General features: G+C 56.7%; 2 protein-coding genes across 4 annotated transcripts; one reads left to right on the top strand and one right to left on the bottom strand.

Annotated features, from left to right (window-relative positions):
- Nucleotides 1–2,091: 2,091 nt before the first annotated feature.
- Nucleotides 2,092–12,846, bottom strand: MTCH1 (mitochondrial carrier 1). Of its 2 annotated transcripts, XM_061349494.1 has the most exons (12): nucleotides 12,674–12,846; nucleotides 11,981–12,065; nucleotides 10,736–10,842; nucleotides 10,266–10,343; nucleotides 9,897–9,954; nucleotides 9,415–9,466; nucleotides 8,603–8,662; nucleotides 5,450–5,543; nucleotides 5,042–5,089; nucleotides 4,785–4,852; nucleotides 4,024–4,099; nucleotides 2,092–3,630 (listed from the first exon to the last, which is right to left on the bottom strand). In XM_061349494.1, exons 1-12 carry the CDS (start codon nucleotides 12,827–12,829, stop codon nucleotides 3,556–3,558), a joined length of 957 nt encoding a protein of 318 aa, XP_061205478.1. In that variant the 5' UTR covers nucleotides 12,830–12,846; the 3' UTR covers nucleotides 2,092–3,555. The 2 variants fall into 2 exon arrangements, with proteins under 2 accessions (XP_061205478.1, XP_061205479.1); XM_061349495.1 differs by lacking the exons at nucleotides 2,092–3,630; nucleotides 4,024–4,099 and adding an exon at nucleotides 4,183–4,637.
- Nucleotides 12,847–13,934: 1,088 nt separating this feature from the next.
- On the top strand, nucleotides 13,935–22,511 carry FGD2 (FYVE, RhoGEF and PH domain containing 2). 2 transcript variants are annotated; one of them, XM_061349485.1, is made up of 16 exons: nucleotides 13,935–14,269; nucleotides 16,255–16,516; nucleotides 17,288–17,368; nucleotides 17,832–17,980; nucleotides 18,342–18,498; nucleotides 18,616–18,754; nucleotides 19,192–19,250; nucleotides 19,595–19,741; nucleotides 20,098–20,190; nucleotides 20,486–20,565; nucleotides 20,644–20,674; nucleotides 20,779–20,871; nucleotides 21,056–21,181; nucleotides 21,377–21,523; nucleotides 21,735–21,837; nucleotides 21,921–22,054. In XM_061349485.1, the coding sequence occupies exons 1-15, from the start codon at nucleotides 14,073–14,075 to the stop codon at nucleotides 21,801–21,803; spliced, it is 1,830 nt and encodes a 609-aa protein (XP_061205469.1). In that variant the 5' UTR covers nucleotides 13,935–14,072; the 3' UTR covers nucleotides 21,804–21,837; nucleotides 21,921–22,054. The 2 variants fall into 2 exon arrangements, with proteins under 2 accessions (XP_061205469.1, XP_061205468.1); XM_061349484.1 differs by having other exon boundaries at nucleotides 13,939–14,269; nucleotides 21,694–21,837; nucleotides 21,921–22,511.
- The last annotated feature ends 1,132 nt before the right edge of the window (nucleotides 22,512–23,643 follow it).

Below are 23,643 nucleotides of genomic sequence, written 5' to 3'. Positions count from 1 at the left end.
GCTCCTCCAGAACCTCCCGCTCCGGGTGAACAGGACCATCCTGCTCCCACAGGGGACGGGGACAGGGCCACCTCGCTGCTGGAGCCTGGGTCCGGTACCAGTGCCCACCCTGAGCAATTCCCAGCTCCACAATTCCCAGCAGCAGGATCTGCTCCCCAAGGGTTGCTGTTGTAGAGATATTTGTGAGGAGCTCTCTGCTATGAGCTCGGCGCTGTGGGAGAGCAGCACAAGCAAACAGCCTGCTCGAGGGCAGCCGCACGGGCACTTCCTCATGCATAGCCACAAGCAGGGGCCCCTCCGTTGCTGCTGGGGCTGGTGAGGGCTTGGCAAGGGGAGCCGGCAGCCCCTGGCCTTTCTGCTGACCAGACACCAGGGTGATGGGCACCGTGCAGTCACTATGAGAGCTTGGCTGGGCTGCTTTGTCACCTGGCTCCGCAGCAGGAAGGGCAGCGCGGCTGGGTGGGGGTTTGGGTTTAACTGAAGGCTCTTTAGCAGGACGATGCAATCGTTCCGAATTCAGCTGCTCTTTTCCTGGGTACCAAAGGCTTCACCAGCACCTAAATTCCATCGGACCCCAGCGTCCAGGCCTGGCACAGGGACAGGGAAGCCTTGACCTGAGTTTCCCTCTCCCGGTTGCCTCCCTTCTCCGGCAGCGGCTGGGAGCAGGTGAGGCCAAAGCCCCGGCAATCTCTGCTTTGCACTGATAAACCCCCAGGGGCCCTGGCGGCAGTGACCTGCACCCAGCCCGCCTCCGGGCAGGAGAGAGTCAATATTTGAACCCAGCTCTGTTTCCTGGGCTGGTCAGGGAGCACTGGGGCCATCGCTGCAAGAAATGCCTGGCTCCATCCCAGGCACCGGGCCCAAACCTCCTCCCACAGCCCTTGGTTTGCCCTCCCGGCCACAAGTTTCAGCCTAGATCTCATCTCCCATGGGAGCAGGGCCCCATCAGCTACATGAGAAGCAGCACCCAGGGCCAGGCAGCAATTTAAGGGAGGAGGGTGCCCAGCCAGGGTTTGGGTTGTCCCAGACCTGCCTTGCTCCTGGTGTGGACACTGTCCCCATGGTGGAACTCCTTAAAGGAAGCATGGGATGAGAACCAGGGACAGAAATGGGAGGAGGTAAGGGAATATTTAACCTTCCTATAAATGGCAGCCCTTACTTCAAGGTAAGACAGTGCCCTGAAAGCTTTGAAATGTGGCTTTCATTTAAAGTGACCAAAACCTCTATTCAAGTGATGTGTTTCCAGCTAAGTTTGTGGGCAGTGAACTGGGCAGAAATTGGTGGCAGGGTGCTTGCTCTGGTGCAGATTTAGTTAAATCCCTGAAGTGACTTCCCCAAAGGAAAGGAAATTGCCCTTTACACTGCAGTGGCTGCAGCCAGGCTGTGCATGGGGTGTCAGAGGTTTTACAGGCGTGTGACCAGCAAAAGGTGGCCTTGAGGATAAAGGCTCATGTATGCTCCAGAGGAGGCGTTGGGTGATCTGGGAGATGCAATGCCCAGTGTTGGGGTAGGCAAGAAATCAGCTCATGTGACAAAAGGTCCTGGGGTGAGGATGCAGGGAGGTGTGCAGGGGAGGATGGAGCAGCCGAGCCCATCCAAGGGGGTCTCCATCAGCGCTCCCACAAGAGCTCAGGGTCAAAAACTCTTCCCTGTGAGGGTGCTGAGGCGCTGGCACAGGGTGCCCAGAGAAGCTGTGGCTGCCCCATCCCTGGCAGTGCTCAAGGCCAGGTTGGACACAGGGGCTTGGAGCAAGCTGCTCCAGTGGAAGGGGTCCCTGCCCGTGGCAGGGGTTGGAACTGGAGGAGCTTTAAGGTCCTTTCAACACAAACCAGGCTGGGATCCTATGATTCTAAACTCCAAATACCCACTTTCACGTGTGGGTGCACTCAGTGCCATCTGCTCAGCCTAAACCCACCAACTTCCATGGAGCCGTGGAAGCTCAGAGGGAATCTGAGTTTGCAACAAGCTGGATCAGGCCCTGCTAGGGGAAGAAACTGAAGGAAGTGCCCATCTCAGACTGAACCCTTCCCTGAAGGAGGGCACCTGCTGGGCAGAAAACAATAGCACCTTTAATAAAAAGAAACACCCAAGTTAGTTGTTTTATAGCTGTATTTTGGAGCAGAGTTAAATCCTCTTGGGAATCATCTCTGGTGTTAGGGAACAGGACCATGCATTATTTAACTTCTGTTACTGTAACACAAACCGTTTGGGAGGAAGGGAGGAAAGTCAGGACCCACTTCACAACACCGAACGGAGCTGGGTTGGGGCTGCTGGTCCCAGCATGTAGCAGCACTGCCCCAGAAGCCCTGGCTGGGAGGTGTGGATTGAACCCGTCTGATGCAGGAAAAGCCCTGTGCCACGGCAGGTTTGGGTCCCAGAGGATGTGACCCCACACAAGAACCTGCTCAAGGACCGCAAAGCCTCCTCACAGGGAGTGCAGCAACACCTCTGTGCAAAAGAGTGCTCTGGGGGGGAACCAAATGGGGGACTCGGCCTGGCTGCTGTGGCAGCGCAGACTGGTGCAAATCAACCTCCTGTCTGGAGAGCTGAGGGTAAATCCCTCCCTGCTGTCACCAGTGAGCTGCTATGTAAGAGCCAAACATGCACAAGGAGCCCTTGATCCCAGTGCCTTGCCAGCCTTTGGACAGCTCAAGGTTTGTTCCTTCATTCCAGCCCTGGACTGAGTGCTGCTGCTGCAATGCTGGGGCTCCTGGTGCTGCTGACAGGGAGATGCTCCTGTGGTGCCACTGTGCCAGTGCAAGCAGGCCCCATGTCCCCTGGGAAATGGACACCCGGGATACACCCAGCAGCTCTGTGGGATGTATGCTACCCACATCAGCCCAGCCTACTGCAAAAAGCCTTCCCAAAGCAGTTGCCATCACAGCACACAGCCCTTCCTGAGAGCTCTCTCCATGTCCAAGATCCAACACCACTCCTGAGCCTCTCCCTTTGGGACTGTGCTGTTCTTTACAGTGGGAAGTGTTTCCCTTTTCTGGTTTTGATACTTCAATTTCCCTCTCGCACCCTGGGAGGTGCTGAGCTTCCCACTGCTCAGGTACCCTCAAAACCTCAAATACAGGTCACAGGGTTGATCTCGCTCAGGATGAGCCATGCCAACCTTTGCCCTCTCCAGACCAGAGGAGAAGAGGCAGGAAGCTGGCCAGCTGCTGTAGCCTTCCCAGCAAGGAGACCCTGGATCTCCTGCTGCTCCCCAGCTCAGGCAGAATGAAGCAGTCTTTTGTCCCTCAATCAGTATCTGGGCATTTCCTGGTTTCCCAGACTCCCAGAGCCATAAACTGGACCAAAGAGACAAGTCACCGCTCTTCTGCTCTCTGCTGCACATCCTGGTTGAAACAGCCATGAGCATGGAGCTTTGGTCCAGCTGGAGCCTGAAGCAAGATGTCCAGAAGCCAACTTGGTGCTGACCTTACTGGAGAGGAGGTGTCTTATTCTGGCACCATGGAATTTGGATCAAAAACTAAAACTATACAAATATCAAATCAAGCTCAGGGTTTCTCGAGGAGCCCAAGTTCACCACCTCTCCCTGCCCAGGAGTCAGTCAATGGGGAAGCGGGCGGCTGGGATGGGAGCTCTGCGGAAGAGCAGGCTGGAGCCACGGAACAGCTGCCCCTGGGGAGGAGGAGGAAGAGAAAGCGCAGGGTCAGGGCTGCCACACTGGGACCTGGTTTAGGAGGGGCTGACTCACGCCCACTGCAAGGCCGGAGCACCCTGCGGTGCTACAGAGAAAGTGGGGTTTCAGCCCCATGGGTGCTGGAGTTGGGCCTTTCCCCCATGGATAAGGAATAGGCAAGGACAGAGCCACCTCCCTTTCCTGCATGCAATGCATTGGCTAAAAGGCTGCAGGCTGCCAGCTCAGGGCACATAACAGGCAGAGCAGTACTGCCATGCTGGGCACCAGTGCCACAGCTGGAGGGTGAAAACAGGTTACAGCACCCAAAGGACGTGGCTCAGGAACCTCAGGAAGGAGCATTGGGAGCCCCAAGCCCTGCGTGTGCCCCTCACCTGAGCACTGAGATGCCTCCAGCAGTGGATCCAGGATGTAAATGCAGGAGCATAGGGAGGGAGGCCAGCACGCAACCTGCATGGCAACAAGGAATAGCTGAGGAATAGCTGTGGAGATGTCACATTATCCCACAGGTAACACAAGAGCAGCAGTCAGTGTAAGTGAGGACACAGAACAGCGTCTGCACTGGGCTGAAGGCCAAATGACCGGCTCATTATTTACAATGCAACAGATCATGTGATTTAATTACTCCTGGAGTGTTACTTGGATGCATTAATCCAGGACTCTGCACTGTATCTACACCTTCAAGAGCCAGCAGATACTTGGAAAACACCACACCAGCACCTTGGCTCCAGTCCCCTTCCCACAAGCATGAATGCAGATGTCTGTAGCAATGGGATTGGGAAAGCCAGCTTGGTCCTGCCCCTGTCTGCACCCATTGCTGCGTGCAGCTTTGCTTTCCCTTGTGCTGCTCCCCACCACAATCCCTTTGATCCCTCCTGCCCCAGTCTATTTCAGACTGGGCCACACCACCACGACTCCCCCTGTTTCTCTCCACTTGAGCTTTTGTGCTGCTCTTGTCTGTGTCCTCTGATCTAAAATTATAAGCAACCTGGGACAGGAAAGGAGATGGCTCTGCAAGGTGCCATCGAGTTTATGGCTCTGTATGAAAGCTTTACGATCGTTAGCAGTGGATTCAGCCAACAAGGGGCTGGAAGAAAGGAAGGGAAAGCCTTAGTTCTCAGTGTGATGGACATACCCACAGTTGTTCACTGCCATGAGATCTCCCACGAGAAGGAATGGGTACGTCAGCATGCTCACAGCAATCTGAAAGCACAGAAAACCAGTAGCCTCTCTAATGTTCACCGTGTCAGAAAACCTATTCCCAGCTTTGGCATGTCAGCAAAGTTATCTTCATTTGGATATAAAGGACAGAGCAGCCTTTGCCCCAGACCATGAGCTCTCACCCCACAGATGGCAGGAAGAGGAGAAATGACACAGCAGTTTCCTACGTACCCCTATCACGAACTTGGTGTAGCTCCGGATCACCGATGCCTGGCTGAACTGTAAAGAGAAACCAAAGGGACTGTGGAGGAGCTGGGTGACCCCAGGCTGTCACTGTCACTGGGTGACATCCCTCTGAGCCTCAAACACAGGGCATGCGGCAGGGGAACAAGGTGGAAAGCCACAGTAACCACACTACCTCCCAGCTGGGAATCAGGAAAGACATTTGCTGTCAAAGCTGATGCCCCCCCAAAGTGCAGCTGAAACAGCCCTGAGCAGCCTCAACATCTCAGCGCTTTCACAGGGCTGTATTCAAAGCCCAGTGTCTGCATTCAATGACCCCCACTTCCTGTTACCTCCTGCCACGGGCAGGTGCTTGGGATGGGCCCCCCAACCCCTCCACTGGGCACTTGCACTCACGTTATCATCCACAGCGTAAGTGTTGATGAAGTGAGCCAGGAGGTTGCAGCACCAGAGGAAGATGACATCCCCCAGGATGTGAGGAACTAAACCCCTGCAAGGGCAAAAAGAGGGGGGTGAGGTGCAGAAGGGTCCCAAGTGCTGCCTTCTGAGGTGCTGAGCCCTCCCTCCAGCAGCACAGAGGAACCCCACTCCCTCAGAATGCATCTTTACTTTGGGAGGAAGTTAGAGGGAGAAGGGAAGAGCCCTCCCAGCCTTCAAACGTGGTCCTGCATGCGCTGCAGCTGCTCCAGCCAGGGGATGCTCTGGAGTGGGAAGTCTGGGATCTGTCATTCAGACACCACTCAGCCAAGTCACCTTTTTCTACCCCAAATCCCTCCTTGGCCAGCTCCTGCTCTGAAACCCAAGTGAGACACAGACAAAGGGGATCTATCAAGCTCGTTTTACAGATGCTCTTCTGGATGCAGAATGAGAAGTTCATCTCTGGACTCTTCCTCCTTTTAGAAATCAAAATGAGGCGGGTTGTTCCTGTAAAACCCACTACTGCAACGTGGGATTACCAGGGGGCAGCACTCCAGGCCCTCTGATTTCCCCCCAGTTCCCTGCTGCCCTCTGGAAGCATGGCTAAAACATTAACTGAACTGTTCAAAGGGTTTCTCCAGGTCAGCTCTTCTCCAGCATCTGCTGCACCACTGCAGGCATCGAGCACAGAGCCTCCTGTTTGGCTGCATGGTTGTTGCGTTGCAAAAGGATCCCAGTGTGCATTAAAGCCGTATTTCACCAGCAGATGTGCTGAAAACGAGCCTCTTGAGCCACCTGAGTGTTTGCTGGGCTGGAAAGAGCCTCCTCCGAGCACACAAATCCAAGCCATTCCTTTCTTCCCAAACCTGACGCTGCCCATTTGGAGCAGGGGACCGGCTCTGTTTCCTGCTGCAGCAGCAGCACAGTGGGGACCACACGCTCTGCTCCAGCCTGCTGCTTGCTTGGCACTGGGGTTTATGCTTTTTGCAGATAAGCTGTATATTGTCAAGGCTCCAGCAGCTCTGGAGATGCTGCCCAGGTCTCAGGGGCTGGGCACAGCAGAAGTCTTTAATAGAAGAGATGTGATAGATGGGAGCAGCAGCCAGGACAAGGAAATCAAAGCTCTCTGGTCCCAAGCAGAAGGTCTGCTTTGTGTTTAGCTTTCAGCCTTTGAGGAAAAAAATCCTTTCTTTAACTCAGTCAGGTCTGAAGCAGACTCCTGAGCTGCTGCAGATACAACAGGGGCTTAATAAAGTCCAGAAACGGAGGCTGGGCCATGGCAGCCATGTAGGGAAAACCTTACCCATCTCTTGATAGAGAATCACATTGTTTGTTCCATGGGCAGCAAGGATCCATCCCCCTTTCTCCTCCATCATCAAAGTAACAATGGATGCTGAGCCCAAGCTTATGGGATGACTGGAGACCAGGGCTCTGAGAGCTGCAGAAAGGGGCTTAAAAACCCAAATCCATTTGTGCTCAAGCCCAAGGAAATCTGGACTAGGAATATTTGTAAAAGAGAAGTCATTAAAAGCTAGAAGAGGAGGAGGCAGATGAGGAAGGCTGTGATGTACAGCAATGTGACCCAGTGCCAGGGAGCTGGGACAAGCCATCTTCGAGCTGGCCATGCACAGCAGTTTTGGAGCCTAGGGAACATCCTCCTGGCCTGCTGGCAGACAGGAGACTGCTGCAGATAGGAGGGGAAGGAGGTATGTCCATCCCCTGAAAGTGTTTCTCTCCAGCCATGCACACATCCAGAGCGTGCCACCATTGGTGCTGCACAGATGTTGTAAGGCCACCAGAAACAAGAGATTTTAATGGTTTTAATGGAGCAACGATTTTTAAGGGAGAGGATGTGTTTGGATGGCTGGCAGGGCTGGGAGCAGGAAAGCACAAGTGTGGTCCTACAGATGCAGTTTGTGCTCCCCCCCCAGCAGTGTGATTTCCTAGCGGGGCTGTAGAGCACCTATAAGTTCAGAGCCCTCCTGAGACATTTTTGGTTGTGTTAAAGCCTTTCCTGTGAACTATTAAGTCTGATTAGGCTCCCAACAGGGTTTGTTTTATGTGGATAGAAGGAAATGCGGCAGCTCCTTTCACGTTTATTCCTCAGGAGGTGGGGGGGAAGGAGGACTGCAGCCTGCTCTGGCCGTGCCCCACACACAGGGACCATCCCAGAGGAACCTGTTTTTAATGGAGACCTGGAGCTGCACAGCTCAGCAGAAAAGCTGTGGGCTGCAAAAGGAAGATGTAGGGACACTGAAACTGATGGGAGCTCTGCAGACCTCAGGCCCTTTTCCCTTGAGGAGAAGCGGATCATAGGTGATACCCCCTCCGACTGCTTGTCTCTCCCTGATGCATGCAGGTTTTATCTGGAGGCCCAGATTTTGTGATTGCAGAGCCAAAGGCACCAGGCCTGAAATCCCCTCCAGAAATGTCAGAGCTGCCTTTACTACTGTTGACACACTAAAGTGAGTTATCTCCCCACTGGGAGCAGAGGCAGCACGTGGTTCTGCTTTTATGTAGATGGGGAAAAAAAGGCAAAAAGCATTAAATAAGGGTTCAAGCAAAAAGATGTCCAATAGAATTCCACTTCAGTGATGCCACCAGTTCACCACCAGCTGGAAGCACCTTTCAGCTCCTTCTGGTCCAGTCAGCACCACTGAGCTGGGCAGCATCATGCTCCTGCCGTTCAGCCAAACAGGCTCATTACAAGCACCCACTGTGCTCCTCAAGGAATGTGCTTTTTACCCAGCCCCTGGCTTTTATTTCAACAAGGGCTCTCATTGTTGCACTTGATCTTGGTGCCTGTTGCACAAACAAGTGCTTTAAATGGCCCTTCACTGAAACACAAGGAAGCATCAAGGGAAAAAGAGAAAGGTATGAAAAAAACTACTGGGTTTCTCTGGGCTCTCAAGGTTTGAGTGAAGATAAAATCTGGGCCAAACTTAATGGCCAAGCTGGAATGCTGTCAAAGCCACAGATTTAATCTGTGCTCATGGGAATGATGTGAGAGTCCCAGGGTCAGGCAAGGTTCTGGAGCTCAGCACCACTCTAACTGAGGTTGGTAGAGCAACCAGGAGAGCCACCAGTGCCCTTGGACTACAGGAGAAGGTACTGAAATAACAACTCACGTACACAAAGAATCCCAGGATCCCTTCTTCCTTAAGTATCCTGCCAATGGCACTGAACACACCACTGCCAAGGAAGGAAAAGAGCTGTAAGTGTCAGGGGTTGCTCCATCTCTGTCCTGTGCAGCTTCACACATGTTCTGCAGCCACCAGGCACAGCAGTGGCACCCCAGCCATTGTGCCAGCACTGCAGTGTGGCTCTGCAGCTCTGTTCTTGCTGCTTCTCCTCACCCCGTGAAGGAGGGTCAGGTCTACCCAGGAGAACAGCCAACGTCCTGACAGCCATTCAAATGCTGAAGCTAGAAGAGCTCTGCTTGGCTTTGCGTGAGTGGACACACGTGCTGCAACCACAGCACATCACATGCTTTGATTCAGCTGTCCCTGGAAGCTCGTGCTGGCTGTCATGGGTTAGCATGCTTTCATGTGGCTGCACGTGCAGTTTTGCCCTGCAGAGGGGCAGGCTTGGAAAAATCTTGCAGGGCTGCATCAATGTTTTGTGTTACCTACGCTGCCTCCCTGCTGGCTTCCCTTCCTATTAACACCTGAGGCAAACAGCAGGAGATGCACTGTGTGATGAAAGGTGTGTTACAGCCACCAAGACCCCCATGGGCACACCAAGGCAGCCTGGGTACAGAGCCCAGCCTTCCCCTGCACCTTCACCCTGCAGTCAGCCACCCTCTAAGCACAGCTCAGGTTCACTTTCTGGCCACCCAGACCTCCTGGGTTGCCACATCCCCCACTGCACAGAGCACCTGGCACTGCTGACTCCCAGACTCATGCTTCTGTGTGCCCAAACCCTTCAGAGCTGCAGCCACTCACCTGTACTTGACTTCCCGGCCTATGAACTGGACCATGCAGCGCATAGAGATCACTAGGAGGAGAGAAACACAGGGCTGGCAAAGAAACAAATCCTGTTTGGGTTGCAATGGATGCGAAGGAAAATACAGCCTGACCCTTCTGCCCTCCCTTCCCTCAAGCTGTGCCACCTCCAGCTCCTCTCAGTGGTCCTCATTAGAAACTGGTGACCTCCCTGGTACTGTAAGTGATGGGAGGGATTTCTGGCCCTAACCCAAATGGGGTCTATAGGATGAAGTCTTGGATGAATGAATGGAGCACCTCACTGCTCTGCTGGGTTGCTCCTTGAAGGCCAACCCAAGTGTCAGCCTCCCAGAGAGGCTCAGACCTGCATCTGCTCTGATTTCATACAAAGTCATTTATGGTAGAGAAGCACATGAAGTAATCAGGGTTTTGGGGTGACCCCCAGTCCAGAGAGAGCTGCCAGGTAGCAGGACAGGACTCACCATGCAGCGGATGCGAGACAACGCGGGACATGCACTGCATCATCATCTCATGGGAGGTCTGGGAAGAAACAAACCCACACGGGTGTGAAAAGCTGCTCTGCTCCACCTGCACGGCTCAGGCCTTTCCCTCAGCACAGGGAAACCCGTTTCAAGTCCCCTTTTGAAATCTGTTGTTCATGGCAGACCTCTGCTCCTATGAAATATTCCACAGGTGGGCACAGAGTGGCTACTAAATCCCACAGCCTTCTCACCCAGAGAGTCTCTCCAAGTAGTTCCACCCAGAGCCCACAGTTTAAGCTTCCTCTGCTCTCCGGGCACATCACTGCGATCTCCCTGATCACCCATGAAGATGCAGCATCCCCTTCTCACCTCTTTCACCACTTTCCTAAGGGAGGTCTTCACATCATCCTTGTTAGAAACGTGCTCCATGTCTTCCAGTGGAAAGGCCTGAGTGGAAAGAGAAGAAACAGGGTCAAAACTGAAGGAGACACTGACCCAAACCCCTCAGTGTCTGAGGACAGGAGGAAACCAAGAGCAATTGTGCTCTAGATGGGAGGAGAAAAACAGGCAAGAGGGAAAAAGGCGAAGGAAGGATGGGAAGTAAAATGGGAAAAGAGGGATTGTTTGAATTAAATGAAAAACAGGTTTAAAAAGAAGTTTGTTGGATATGGGCACTGCTCTCCTCCTGTCATGGAGGAGTATTCTGAGCCTGTAGGAGGGATTTGGGCTCCTTAGTCCTCCACGTGCAGTCGTGGCTGGGGGCAGGCACATGCAGGCTCTCTGCAGTAGCACCAGCCACCCCAGCAAGCTGATTTATGGGGAGAGAAGCTGACCTTTACCTTCTTCACACTCCCCCTGGTGATGGTTGATAAAGTGCTTGAGATGAGGCGAGGAGTAAGACCACGGAAGAGGCCTCTCTTCCCATCCACTTCCACAATGTGTCTGGCTGGGTAAGAAAACACCAGGCTGCTGTCAGCTGGGGGCCAGAGCACCCCAAAGACCTCCAGCCAAAACCACACTGTAGTGATTTAGTGTAACAGCCCCAAACTTCATACAGGATGCACAGAATCCTTAGGTATTCCCTGTCATCTATCTAATCTGGAAGGACAGCTCCGGTATTTTGGGCTACTCCTCATCTTTTGACTCTTTTGCTCACCTGGAACGGCTACAAGGCGGATTGACTGGAGCGGGGCAGGGAGGGATCATCTCATGTGCTGTGTGGTGTCACCTCCTCCCTCCTCCACCCTGGGGCTTAACATGGATTTCACAAACCCACCTTCAGTTCCTGCCCCACCACCGTCTCCCAGGCAAACTTCCTTAGGTCTCCAGCCAAAACAATGGATCCCAGTTTCCCCCTGACATAACAAGGTGGAACACAACCCGCTACATGCCTGTGAGTACTGCTCTTGCCCCCCATCCTCTGCTGTCCCAAGCTAAGATCTGTGCGTCTCCATCACCCACCCATTTGGAAAACGCATCTTCCAAAGGGCAGCATCAGAGTGTTTCCAGCTCTGGGTGGCCCAGGATGGATTCGGGATCAGCCCAACCTGGCTTTCAGGACCATGTGCTCCCCTTCCCCACAGCAAACCCACTGGGAAAGCAACCCCCAAGGTCACGGAGCATCCACCCACATCTCCCATGCTGCTCCAGCCGCAACGAGAGAAAAAAGTCACTTTTTTTTTTTCCTTCTAAACATATTACCTTCCCCTTTTCTTGGGATTTCTGTCCGTTTAGGGCTCCATCTACAACACAAACGAGGAGGGCAGGGGGGCGAGTTATTGCAGGGCTGTTTGGCAGCAAAGGCAGGCGCTTTGCTGTCTCTAACACACACCAAACCCTCCACCAACAAACCTGTCCCACCTAAACCCCCCCAACCCCTCTGCTATGGTGTAAGCCCAGAGCAATGGGCCACGGGAAGGGGATGAAGCACCAACACCGGGGCCACCACCTGCTGTTGGGGTTTATGTCTCGCTGCAGCCTCAGGATGATCCCAGTGGGGATGTGGGAGTGCTGCTGGGGGCCAGCAGCCCCCAGCCCTGGTTTTAGGCAGGACCTTGAGCTGGCAGCGAGGGATGTTCGCTCACCATAGGTGAAGAAGCCGGGCAGGTAAAGGACCTTCCTTCCCAGCACGTTTCTTCCAATGGCTGGAGGTAGTGGCTCATGCCCGACCTGCAAGAGAAACCCTATGAGCAGGTTCCTGGCTGGCATTCCCAAAGCTCCTGAAGCCATGCAGCCTCTATCCCGGCATCCGTGAGCTGCCAAAGGGCCCTGTTCTCCCCGCTGCCCTCAGATAAATGGGGATCCCATGGCACCGGCAGTCCCTTTCCCACCGCAGGGCACACGGGGTCCTCAACCCTCCCATTCTGGGGGTCCCTATTACAGGTCTCAGGACACCCTTTACACAGGCATTTCCCACCCCTCCTTACAGAGGAGCCCCCAGTGCAGAGGGGATCCTCATCCTCCCCCATCCCATTTTATAGGTGTCCCCACCGGACACGGTGTCCCAACCCCGCCACAGGGGGGTCCCAACCCCTTGCTGTACGGGGGTCCCCACCACACAGGGCTCCCCGCTCCGTTACAGACGGGGCTGCCGCAGTAACAGGTCCCTGTATGAGCCAGGCTGCGCCGCTGCCCTCACCTCCCGGTCCCACCCGGGACCCCCATCCCCGCACCCCTTTCCCAGGGGTCACCTCTCACCAAGGGGGGCCGGTTCACACAGCGCTCTCTATAGGAGCACCACAGAGGAGCCCACCCCCGATCCCCCGGTGCCCCCGGACCTGCACGAGCAGCTTCACGTAGAGCAGGGGGTGGCTGGCGGCGGCGAGCCCCGCGCCCAGCGCCACCAGCAGCGCCTCGCTGCCCTCGGGGGGCCCCGCCGCACCGCCAGGGGGCGCCGGCGTCGCCGGGGGCAGCGGCGATGCCACCGCCGCCATGGCCCCGCCGCCACTGCGCCTGCGCTGCGCGCTCCACCGGCGCGTCCTGCGTCACCGCGCCGAGCGCGGGGTGGGACCATGGCGTACACGGAGGGGGGGGGGAGCGAGGGGGGAACCATTGAGGGTGGGGAGATGGAGGCGCGGTTGGAGGGAAGGGACATGGAATCATGGAATGGTTGGGAAAGCCCTTTAATCCCATCCAGTCCAACCCTTACCCCAGCACTGCCAAGGCCACCCCTAACCCATGGCACTGAGGCCTCGTCTCCACGCTGTGTGAACACTTGCAGGGACGGTGCCTGCAGCCCTGCCCTGGGCAGCCTGTTCCAATGCCTGAGCACCCTCTGGGGCAGGAATTGTTCCTCAGCTCCATCTAAACCTGCCCTGGTGCAGCTTGAGGCCGGTTCCTCTTGTCCCATCCCTTGTTCCTTGGGAGCAGAGCCCAGCCCCTCCTGGCTCCATCCTCTCAGGCAGTTGGAGGCAGCCATCAGGTCCCCCCTGAGCCTTCTCTTCTCCACACTGAACCCCCCAGGTCCCTCAGCCCTTCCCCATCACACTTGTGCTCCAGGCCCTGCCCCAGCTCCGCTGCCCTTCTCTGGCCCCGCTCCAGCCCCTCAAGGTCTCTCCTGTAGTGAGGGGCCCAGAGCTGAACACAGGATTCAAGGTGCGGCCTCACCAGTGCCCAGTGCAGGGGCTCAATCCCTGCCCTGGCCCTGCTGCCGCACTGGTGCTGGTACAGGCCAGGATGCTGGGGGCTGCTTGGCTGCCTGGGCACAAGCTGCTCCTGTTCAGCTCCATCACTCAGCACCCCCAGCTCCTTTCCCATGAGCAGTTCCCAGCCGCTCTTCCCAAGCCTGGAGCACTGTTGGGGTTGTTGTGGCCCTTGGCCCTGTTGCCCCTCATCCCATGGGTCCAGCCTGCCCAGATCCCTCTGTGGAGCCTCCTGTCCTCCAGCAGCTCAGCGCTCCCCCCAGGGCTGCGGGGCAGCTCCTCCTAGTGAGGGGTACCCCGGTGTGGGGCACAGCCCACCCATTGCTGGGGGCTCCCTGCAGACAGCCCTCAGGCCTCCTGCCCTTGCCCCAGCCCCACTGCTGCTCTGGGGCGCACACAGTGAGGTTCTCCCAAACTGAACCAATTCCCAGTGTTTTCTCAACGTTTCTCCTACTTGTGCTGTGCTTCCTCTTTCCTTTCCCTTTTGAGGCCAGCGCAGAGACAGGCTCTCCCCCCACAGAAAGGAGGGCAGCAGATGGGCTTTGCCTTGTGCAGATCCTCCTCCGGAACCAACATCCTGGGTCCCAGAAACACCTCGAGAAGAAGGGATCATCAGCACCCACCCTGCAGCCCCTTGACACCGCTCCCAGCCGGTGCAGGCAGTGCCATGGAGGGAGAGGCTGAGAACCAACGGAGGGTGCTGAACCTGGTGGCTGTGTTTGAAGAGCGCTGGTAAGGAGCGAGGGTCCTGGGTGCTGTGGGTGCGTTTGGGCTCTGTGCAGCGTGGAGTTGGGAAGGCAGGAGCCCAGCCCAGAGGTGGCTTGGAGGCTGTGGAGGAGCTGACACAGTGATTTGCTTCTCTTCAGCACTCAGATCTGCCCCAGTGTCTTCCTCCTGTGCACGGAAGGCTGAAAACCTCAGTGGGATGTGGCTGTGCTGGAGGTGGCAGTGCCTGGCTCAGGGTTAGGTTGTGCCGTTGCCTCTGTGCTCAGCACCTTTGCATCAGCCTGGCCGGGGAATGCTTTTTCTCCCACTGCTGGGGAAAAAGGATTTTGCTTTGCAAATGTATGGGCAAGGGTTTTCAGTGGGAACTGACTGCTTGAAGGCCTGGGAGGATCCAAGCCTCAGGCTCTCCAGCTGTTTGCAGCGATGAGACTCCTTGGAAAGGGAAGAGAAAGCATCGTGGCAAGGGGAAAAGCAAGATCCTTTTGGGCTGTGCAGGAGGCCCATAAAACAGCACCTTCACTGGGAGTGAAGCAGGGACCCTCAGCGTGACCCAGGGTTGGAGTGAGGGGATCTGCCTTGCCCCTGGTGTGGAAGTGATTCGGAGACTTGGGCGAGTCATTGTTGTGCTCTGTGCCTCAGTTTCCCCACCTATTGAACCAGGATGCCACATCCTGCCTTCGTTGTGTCCTCCCAGTGAGCCTCGGTGAGGCTGGGTGGTTGGGCCAATGGGTTCTGCACTAGAGGTGGTCAGGCAGTGTCTGCTCCGGGAATGTCACCTCCACTTCTGCTGCTTTGTCCCCAGCTTTCTGCTCTGGATGGCTCCAGAGCAGTGGTTGTCCCCGTGGTCCCACAGTTGAAGTGTGCCCTTGTGATGCTGTGGTGCTGGAAGCGTTTGTGGCATTTGATGTGCCTCCGTGTCAGTGCTGCAGAGTGTTTTGTTCATCATGAAGCGTGAGTTGGATTTAGGGGAAATAGAAGTAACTTTGGCATTCAGGGGAAGCTGAGGAACCTGGAAACGAGTTTTCTGGAACAGAAAATGGCTTAGCCCAGGTCAGCACAAATAGAGAAGTTCCCAGGTGGATCCTGGGGGTGGGTTTAGGGTGGCACAGTCTGGGAGGCACCAGGAGATGAAGCCTCCCTGTCACCTGAAGGGTTATGCCATCCCCATGGACAGGAGGGGATGTGAGCATGGCTGTGGATGCACTACCGAGCTCACAGACACATGCTGATCAGTGTGAGAATGGACCCCCATCTGTTTCACAGGAGTGTCTGCCTCTCAAGTCATCTGCTGTCCTCAGCTTTGCAGTTCTATGTCCAGTTTCATCCCAGCTTTCCCCTCCTCATTATCCCACTCCTGTGTGCAGGCCACCAGGGAATGTCCTTCTAGCTTCTGTCCAGGGCAGTTCACCCCAGGGGCCAGCTCTCAGGTGGCACACATGAACACTGGCATGTTCACAGCCTGTGCCCTCTGTGGCTTCTCCCCCTTGCCTGCTCTGGACCTGTTTTCCTTGTCTTTGCCAGAAAGAGGAAGAGAGAAAACCACCCAAGAGGTACCCCTCTGCACAACCACCTACACAGGCCTCCTCTTGGCTGATGCCTCTTGGCTCTTTGGCTGTTAAAGCCTCTGCCTGAGGCTGCTGCTCCCCACTTTGGCTCTGCAGTGGCAGCAGGCAGAGGGCCAGAGCTGTGCCAGCGCCGCAGAGGTCAGGGTTATCCTTTGGGAAAGAAATGGCTGTAGGTGGGATAAACAGCAGAGTTGTGTTCTTCTAGAGCAGCACAGGGCCTGACCGCATCAGCAGGAGGCACTGGAAAAGAGAGGCTGGATCCTTGGAGGATGTATGGGCTTTCAGACCCTGGTTTGGAGAGCAAGGCAGGATCAGCTGCTTTGTGTCCTATCACCTTCACTTGAGGATGGAGGCTTCAACGTGGGAGCTGGGTGGGCCACACCATGGGGAATGGGTGAGCTGATCACATTGATGCTATCATGGCAGGGCCTGGAGGGACAAACGGGCTCCACGCATCCAGCCCACTCCTGCAAGCAGCCAGTCCCAGCAGCGTCCAGCACCTCCAGCCAGGCAGAGCCTCTCCCAGGTGGATACCGGGCCCCAAGCGGAGCGAGGGAGCAGTGAGCAGCAGCAGCAGCAGCAGGGGCAGCGCGGGCTCAGCTTCAAATGCCTCCGTTCCTTCCGGCACAGGATCCGAGAGGACAGCTGGAGGAGGCAGCAGGAGCCCGGCCTCAAACCGGGCAGCAAGGTGAGCTCCAGGCTTGGGTTGAGTTGGGTTGCATTGGAGCTGAGGCCTCTGCAGGCCCTCAGCAGGTCCCTGCCCTGCAGGGGCTGTGGTGTGAGGTGACAGAAGTGGCCCCTTCCCTGGTGCTTCAGGCACAAAGTCCCCATAGTCAGGTAGGTCCAAGCAGACCTTGTCTCTTCCAGCTCTGATATCGCACCATGCAGGTCAGATCATAGAATCCCAGACTGGTTTGGGGTGGAAGGGACCTTAAAGCTCATCCAGCTCCAACCCCTGCCATGGGCAGGGACCCCTTCCACTGGAGCAGCTTGCTCCAAGCCCCTGTGTCCAACCTGGCCTTGAGCACTGCCAGGGATGTGCAGGTGAGCCCAGCCACGTCCATCTCAGGGCATCCCCAGGGCTGTGCTGCCCTTTGCTGACTGCAGGCACGTTTCTGCAGGACTGCATTCAATTCCTAGATGCATCTGTAGACCACGGGGTTGATCCACCCCACGCTGCCCCGCTCCTCAGGATCACTAACCCTATATTGCTCTGGGGGAAATAGGCACAGAGAAGGGGGTGACCCAGGAGGATATGAGCCAGGCTTCCCAACAGCTACAAGGGAGCTTTGTTTTCACCCTTGTTTTCATTGCGTGCTCTGTAGAGCTACTTCCCTTGATGGGAAGATCTGGTTTAATGCTTTACTGTGCTCTCTGAACACTGGGAAATGGAGCTGAATCCTCTCAGGCTGGTAGAGGATGTCTCTGCCTGTGAGATTGATCCTTTCTCTGCATGCAGGAGCCAGAGGAGAAGAAGATCGCTCTGGAGCTGCTGGAGACAGAGCAGGCGTATGTCAACCGCCTTCACCTTCTCGACCAGGTGAGCTGGGAGCAGAGGGACCCACACGGGGAAGCAAAAGCCCTGCTGCCATCTGCCCCACCAGCACAGCTCGGCCACCTCATGCTGATAAACCACTCAGGGCCAGGGCACAGCTCCACACTCCCCACGTTTCATGTACTCGGCAGGGCTTGGGCCCTGTGGCAATGCCCAGGCTCAGTTCAGGGTGTGCACAGACCAGGGACTGCTTAATGGAGATTCTGGGGAGAATGAAGCTGTACAGATGTGAGCCACACTGGGCTCTTGGTCTTGATGACCAAAGAATGGGTCTGGCCCTCCATGGAGCACCTCTGTCCCAGCAGAGCTTTCCATTCCCCACACTTCTCTCCTGGGGCTTGGGATTTCCCTCCTGCACAGTCATGCCCTTTCACTGGGTAATGTGCCAGTCTCAGAGAGGAATCCTCAAGCATCTTCCTGACCCATTTGATTTACTCCTTTCTTCCAGATATTCTATACAGAGCTGATGAAAGAAGCCAAAAATGGGAAGACAGTCCCAGAGGAGGTGGTGAAAATGATTTTCTCCAACATCTCCTCCATCTACCAGTTCCACTCCAAGTTCTTCCTGCCAGAGCTGCAGAAGCGCATGGAGGACTGGTGAGCTGCACTCAGGATACCCGGCTTGCTTTGCCAGAATGGGGGAGCAGGGAGGAATCTGGGCTTCCATCAGGACCAGAGCTCAGCCTGGTTTACTCCAAATGTCTTTGTGCTCTAAAGCTCTTCCTTAGAACACTTCAGCACACATCAGGGTATGTCTGAAGGGGGGGGGGGTGACATCTCAGGTGGTTTAAGCTGTCTGCAAGCTGGGGACCATCCCGTTCTGGAAAGCATTAAGTTGTTTGTGGACACAGCTGGTCACAGTGGTTAAAACCTCTGTTCTCCACCGTGCACAGGCTTTGATTTACCCTTCACTGTCTGTCTGTCCCATTGCACTGCAGTCTCCGGTTCCTTCCTGCAGGAGCTGCAACCCACGGATAGGGGATGTGATCCAGAAGCTTGCTCCATTCCTTAAGATGTATGGTGAATATGTCAAGAACTTTGACAAGGCCGTGGAGCTCATCACTGTCTGGTCAGAGAAATCACCACCCTTCCAGGAGCTCATTGCTGACATCCAGGTACTGGGAGACAGCAGCAGCACTCCCCAAAATCTCCTTGTGAGGGGGAGCAGCAGAGGGTAGGAGCTGCCTTGGTCACTGTTTCTGGTCACTGTTTCTCTCTCCGTGCCTTCCCAGAAGAGGAAGATCTCTGCTAACCTAACACTGCAGCACCACATGCTGGAACCTGTGCAGAGGATCCCACGCTACGAACTCCTCCTGAAGGATTATGTCCAAAAACTACCTCCTGAGTCCCCAGACCGGGATGATGCAGAGAGTAAGGGCTCCCTCTGGCTCTTCCTGCTGTGGGGAGCAGCACGGTGGGTTTGTAGGGAATAACAGCCCCTGAGGTTGTTTGTGCATGGGCATCAGGATACCTGGATTCTCTTGGGTAAACCTCTCAGTCCGACCCTTTCCTAGCAGGGAGAGGGATGAATCTGCGCTTGCAGGGTCTGTGGAGGTCAGCGGGGAAGGTGGCTCAGGATGAGGATAGTCCCTCCAGAGCATCCCCCAGGGAGACCCGCAGTGGGCAGGGCAGTGCTCTATCCCTGCAGACACCAGCAGTTCCCACTGCTGCTGGGACGGAAGAAGGCGCCGGCTGTCCCCAGGGCCGTGCAGGCTGTGTCCAGGGGAGGGCAGCAGGCACCGCACATGCGGTGCGAGGCAGAGACCGTGGACTTTTCTTTAGCTCCATCCTTTCTCTCCTGGTTACAGAGGCCCTGCAGATGATTTTTATGGTGGCCAAGCACTCAAACGCAGCTATCGCAGAGATGGTGAGTGCCTGTCCCAGCTGGAAGTGCTTTGCTGCTCAGCACGGTGACTTGCAGCTTCCTTCACCACCTCGTTGCTGTGCCATGCTCTGAATGGGGCAGGAGCACTGTGGGTTCAGCAGAGGAGGTTAGACCCTGCTCTTGATGCCCGACCCCATCACCCTGAGCCTGGAGAAGCCGTATCTGCAACCTGAGCTGTGATGTTGCAGGCTGGGAGATGGGTCTGGGGTCAAGGAGCTGTGCCATCACTCACAGTGCTTGTCTGCTGGCCTGGGGACGGAGAGGACCAGGGGTGACAAGGTTGTGGCTGCTCAGCTCCACACAGAACATGTCCTCTGCCTGCCCAGGAGCGGCTGCAGAACCTCTGGGTGGTCTATCAGCGGCTGGGCCTCGAAGATGACATTGTGGATCCCTCCAATGAGCTGATCAAGGAGGGCCCAATCCAGAAGATCTCCACCCGCAACAACAGCACATCGGAGAAGTACCTGTTCCTGGTGGGAGCCGGGGTGCCCAGGGGAATGGCAGGGAGCAGATAAGTTGGGAATGGGGAGAGGGGCAGCACCACCTCACTGGGTGTTGCTGGGGGTGAATTCAGAGCTGGGGGGTTTGACCTGCATGAGGCACCCTGCACAGAAGATGGTTGGGAACCTGTGGAGCCCTGGGTGCTCCCAGAGCATTTCACCTTTGCAGGGTGGGAGAGGGCTGGGACAGGGTCACTTTTTGGGCTGGATGCTTCCCAAAGACTGGTTCAAGCCTCAGGGAGTAAAGGACTCCAGATCCCAGGGAAGCCCTCAGCTCTGGGCAGGCTGGTGCTGGGCTCCAACCAAGCCCATTCCCCCTTCCTGCCCAGTTCAACAACATGCTGCTGTACTGCGTGCCCAGAGTCATCCAGGTGGGAGCTGAGTTCCAGGTCCACCTCCGCATCAATGTGGACAGCATGAAGGTCAGACAGCACCTTGTCTCTGGGCTCCACTTTGGGGTGTAATGTGGCTTTTGCTCTGTGCTTCCTTAGGAAGGAGGGAGGAGCTGGAGCCAGGGGTGGCTTTGTGGGTGAGGAGGGCTGGTTGATATGCCCCGGTCCTGTGGAACAGCAGTGAAACCTGGTCCATGCAGGATCTGAGGGGCTGAAGGGCTTGCTCCTGAGGAGGGAAGTCCCTGTCCCTCACACCATGGGGGAAGGTCCCTGTGTGCTGGAGGTGGGTTCAGCTGCTCCACACCCTTCCTCCGGTCTCTCTCAGGTGCGGGAGCTGAGTGATGCGCAGTTCCCAAACACATTCCTGGTGTCGGGAAAGCAGCGGACGCTGGAGCTGCAGGCCAGGTAAGGGGAAGGGTGATGGTCCCACAGACCCTCAGGGAGGAGGGACGGTGGCTTATGCAGCTCCCTTTTTGTACCCAGGTCTGAGGAGGAGATGAACACCTGGATCAAGGTACCGCTGAGTGCTGGATGAGGCAGCACATCCCACTCATGCTGGATGCCCTGTGGGGTGGGAATCCTCTCTGACCACCCCTCCATGCCCTCCCTCCCCTCTAGGCCTTCCAAGATGCCATTGACAGGAAGGAGAAGAGGAGTGAGACCTTTAAGACAGCAGTGCATGGGCTGGAGATGGGCACCCCTGCACTGAAGGTAACCCTCCTGCCCTCCCCATGCCTTGCCTGCCTCCAGCAGCCCCTGCACAGCACCCACCGTGCTGTGCCTCAGTTTCCCTTGATCACCGAGCTGTGGGGAGGCGGGAGAAGGGCTGAGATCAGAGGGGCTGGGAGCAGCAGACCATGGCTCGCCAGCCCCACTGATGCAGCCTCCCCCCCAGACAGAGGAGCTGGGCTGCCGTGCTCCGCAGTGGGTGCGGGACAACCTGGTGACCATGTGCATGCGCTGCAGGGAGCCCTTCAACACCATCGTGCGCCGCAGGCACCACTGTCGAGCCTGTGGATACGTGAGTCCCCCTGTGCCCCTGTCCCCCCGCCCGGCTCTGCAGGTGGCTGCTGGGGCTGGAGCACTCTGCTCCTACACCTTACACACTTGTCCCTGGGATCAGCGCTGCTCCTGCCCCTCAGTTCCTCATGGAGCTGTCCCTGGGATGCTCTGGCACTGCCCCAGTCTCACCAGTGTCCCGGTCTGCTGGCTGCAGGTGGTGTGTGCTCGCTGCTCTGACTACAGGGCCCAGCTACAGTACGATGGGAACCGCCTGAACCGCGTGTGCCAGGAGTGTTACCTGTTCCTCAATGGCCACATGGTGCTTGAGGACCAGGAGGGGAAGCCCAAAGGCATCTTGGAGGTGAGCTCTGCCCCTCAGTGCCACAGCCTGGCAGCCAGGACCACCCTCACCCCTGGGTGGGAGGGAGCTGTGGATCAGGCAGGGAATTCCCCAGGAAATGGGCATTGCTCAGTGTCCTTTCTGCCTCCTGCACTGGTGTTCAGGGATGTGGTTGGGTTGGTTTTTGCCAGAAGGAAGCTGCAGAGGCTTCAGGCCGGAGTTTGCTCTGCAGTTCCCTGCAGATGCTGGACAAGAGTGGCAAAGGAGGCACCCGGGGCTGGTTTGTGATCCCGCAGGATGATCCCCTCGTGCTGTACATCTACGCAGCCCCCCAGGTAAGAACAGGCTCAGCTCCACCTCCAAGGGCCTTCCCCCTGCGCCCGCCCCCTGCCTCCCACCATGCTTCTGCTCTTGGCAGGATGTGCGAGCCCACACCTCCATCCCGCTGCTGGGATCCCGGCTCAGGGACCTGCCGCAGGAGAATTCCCAGCACCTTTTCCAGCTGGTGCAGTCCGGGCAGGTCCACACCTTCCTGGCTGACACTGAGGAGCTCAAGCGGTGCTGGATGAGGGTCATGGCGCGCTGCGCCGCGGGGATCACGCACCCCGAGGAGGAAGAGGAGGATGCAGAGTCCTACAGTGAAGCAAAATAAGGCCCAGCTCCAGGTGGGTCAGACCTCCCCTTTCCCATCCTGCTCATCCGGCCATCAGGCAGATCCCGACCTCTCTGCGTTTTGGTTTTCCCGCACAGAAAGGACAAGGTGGAGACACGTTTGCCACCGCACTGACGAGCTGCATCCTCCTTCCCCTCTCTCCGCACTGGACAGGGAGGATGGAGATACCCGAGCCCGGCTTGGGGGAGCCTCAGCCCGCTCTGCCGCCGGCTGCCGCCCGAGGGCAGCAGCGCCTCAGCCTTCCTCCCCGGCTGAGGATGGTGCAGGGGGATGCCCGGTTGTGTGAAAGCGTCTGTGGAGCTGAGCCCGCTGTGATAAACCCGACCTGCAGCCCCCGTGCAGCCCAACGAGCCTTTTTGGGGTGGATTTTCCCGAGTGTCCTGTGGGATTGTCACCGCGGGCACACATCGGCTGGTCTGTGACCAGAGACCCAGCTTGTTCTCAGCCCTGCCTGGCCCAGGGGAGCTGGATTTAGGGTGTCCTGCTCCTGTCCTCGGATTGCAGCGGTCCCACAGCCTGCGGTGCTGGCCCAGCCTGTGCTCCTGCCCATCCCAGCCTTCCCCTGCGCCCCATCCTGCCCACCAGTGCCTTCCACTCTTGTGCCTCTCTCAGTCACTCAGTTCCAGAGAGGGGAAACCCTCTGGGCCAAGGCCAGGTCCATGCAGCTGCTGGTGCAGGGCAGTGATGCTGGGGCACATGGGGACGTCCCCCCTCCATCACCAGTCAGCAGAAGGAGCACCCCTGGTCATTGACACAGTGCTGCAGGCTCCAGCCCCACGTATTTTCTCCCCACATCCTTTTTAGCTTCCCCAAATATGTTGCCCAGGCAGAAGTCACCGCTTGTGAGCCTGCAGGAGCTAAATTGGGGTGCAGGAGCCCCATGCAGGGAGCTGGGGTGCCCACAGTCCATGTCAGCAGCAATTGCTGCCTGTGCCTGGATCCCACAGCAACCTCTGGCAGAGCTGAGGGGCGTCATGGGCTAAATGAATCCATGGGGAGCAGGAATGGAAGTGAGTTGGGGCTGGGTACTACAAATAGGGATAATACTTGGGGAAAGGATGAGGGGCAAAGATGAAGCGCAGCCATTGCCACTCTGGGGGTGGGCGATAGGGAGCCAGGCAGAAGCTGTGAGCATCATCCTCCTTCCTCGGGCTGCTCGGCTCGCCCCAGCAAAGGGCAAACCAACCTTGGTGGCTTTATCTCCTCCAACTTATGAGATAGCATCAAGGAAGGGGAAAAGGAGCTTGATGGGTGGGGGGGAGGGAGAGAGCTCTGCTAAAACAACTGCCCCTCGGGGTGCCACCCAGCATGGGGGTTTCCAGAGACCCCAAAACCACCCTCACCTCCCTGCATCACCTCGTGTGATGGGGAACCCCAGCCACGCCGTGGAAATCCGTGGGGTGCGGGGTGCTGCGGGGGAAGGTCCCAGCAAGGGGACACCCATGGGGCTGGAAGGTTCTGCCTCGGT

Source organism: Neopsephotus bourkii, unplaced genomic scaffold (genome assembly GCF_033783945.1).
Source record: "Neopsephotus bourkii isolate Nb327-2 ecotype Australia unplaced genomic scaffold, CSIRO-AGI_Nbou_v1 NB_414, whole genome shotgun sequence".
In the NCBI taxonomy this organism is placed as follows: Eukaryota; Metazoa; Chordata; class Aves; order Psittaciformes; family Psittacidae; genus Neopsephotus; species Neopsephotus bourkii.
Note: the sequence above shows the minus strand (reverse complement) of the source record. Positions and strands in the feature narration are given on the sequence as shown.

Coding starts and splice junctions, on each gene's coding strand:
- MTCH1 (XM_061349494.1), bottom strand. CDS start 12,829: ATGGCGGCGGTGGCATCGCCGCTGCCCCCGGCGACGCCGGCGCCCCCT. Junction 8,663..9,414: donor GGCCGGGAAGTCAAGTACAG/GTGAGTGGCTGC, acceptor CTTCCTTGGCAG/TGGTGTGTTCAGTGCCATTG. Junction 4,853..5,041: donor ACACCAAGTTCGTGATAGGG/GTACGTAGGAAA, acceptor CTGTGCTTTCAG/ATTGCTGTGAGCATGCTGAC.
- FGD2 (XM_061349484.1), top strand. CDS start 14,073: ATGGGCTTTGCCTTGTGCAGATCCTCCTCCGGAACCAACATCCTGGGT. Junction 18,499..18,615: donor AGCTCATTGCTGACATCCAG/GTACTGGGAGAC, acceptor GTGCCTTCCCAG/AAGAGGAAGATCTCTGCTAA. Junction 20,675..20,778: donor AGATGAACACCTGGATCAAG/GTACCGCTGAGT, acceptor CCTCCCCTCTAG/GCCTTCCAAGATGCCATTGA.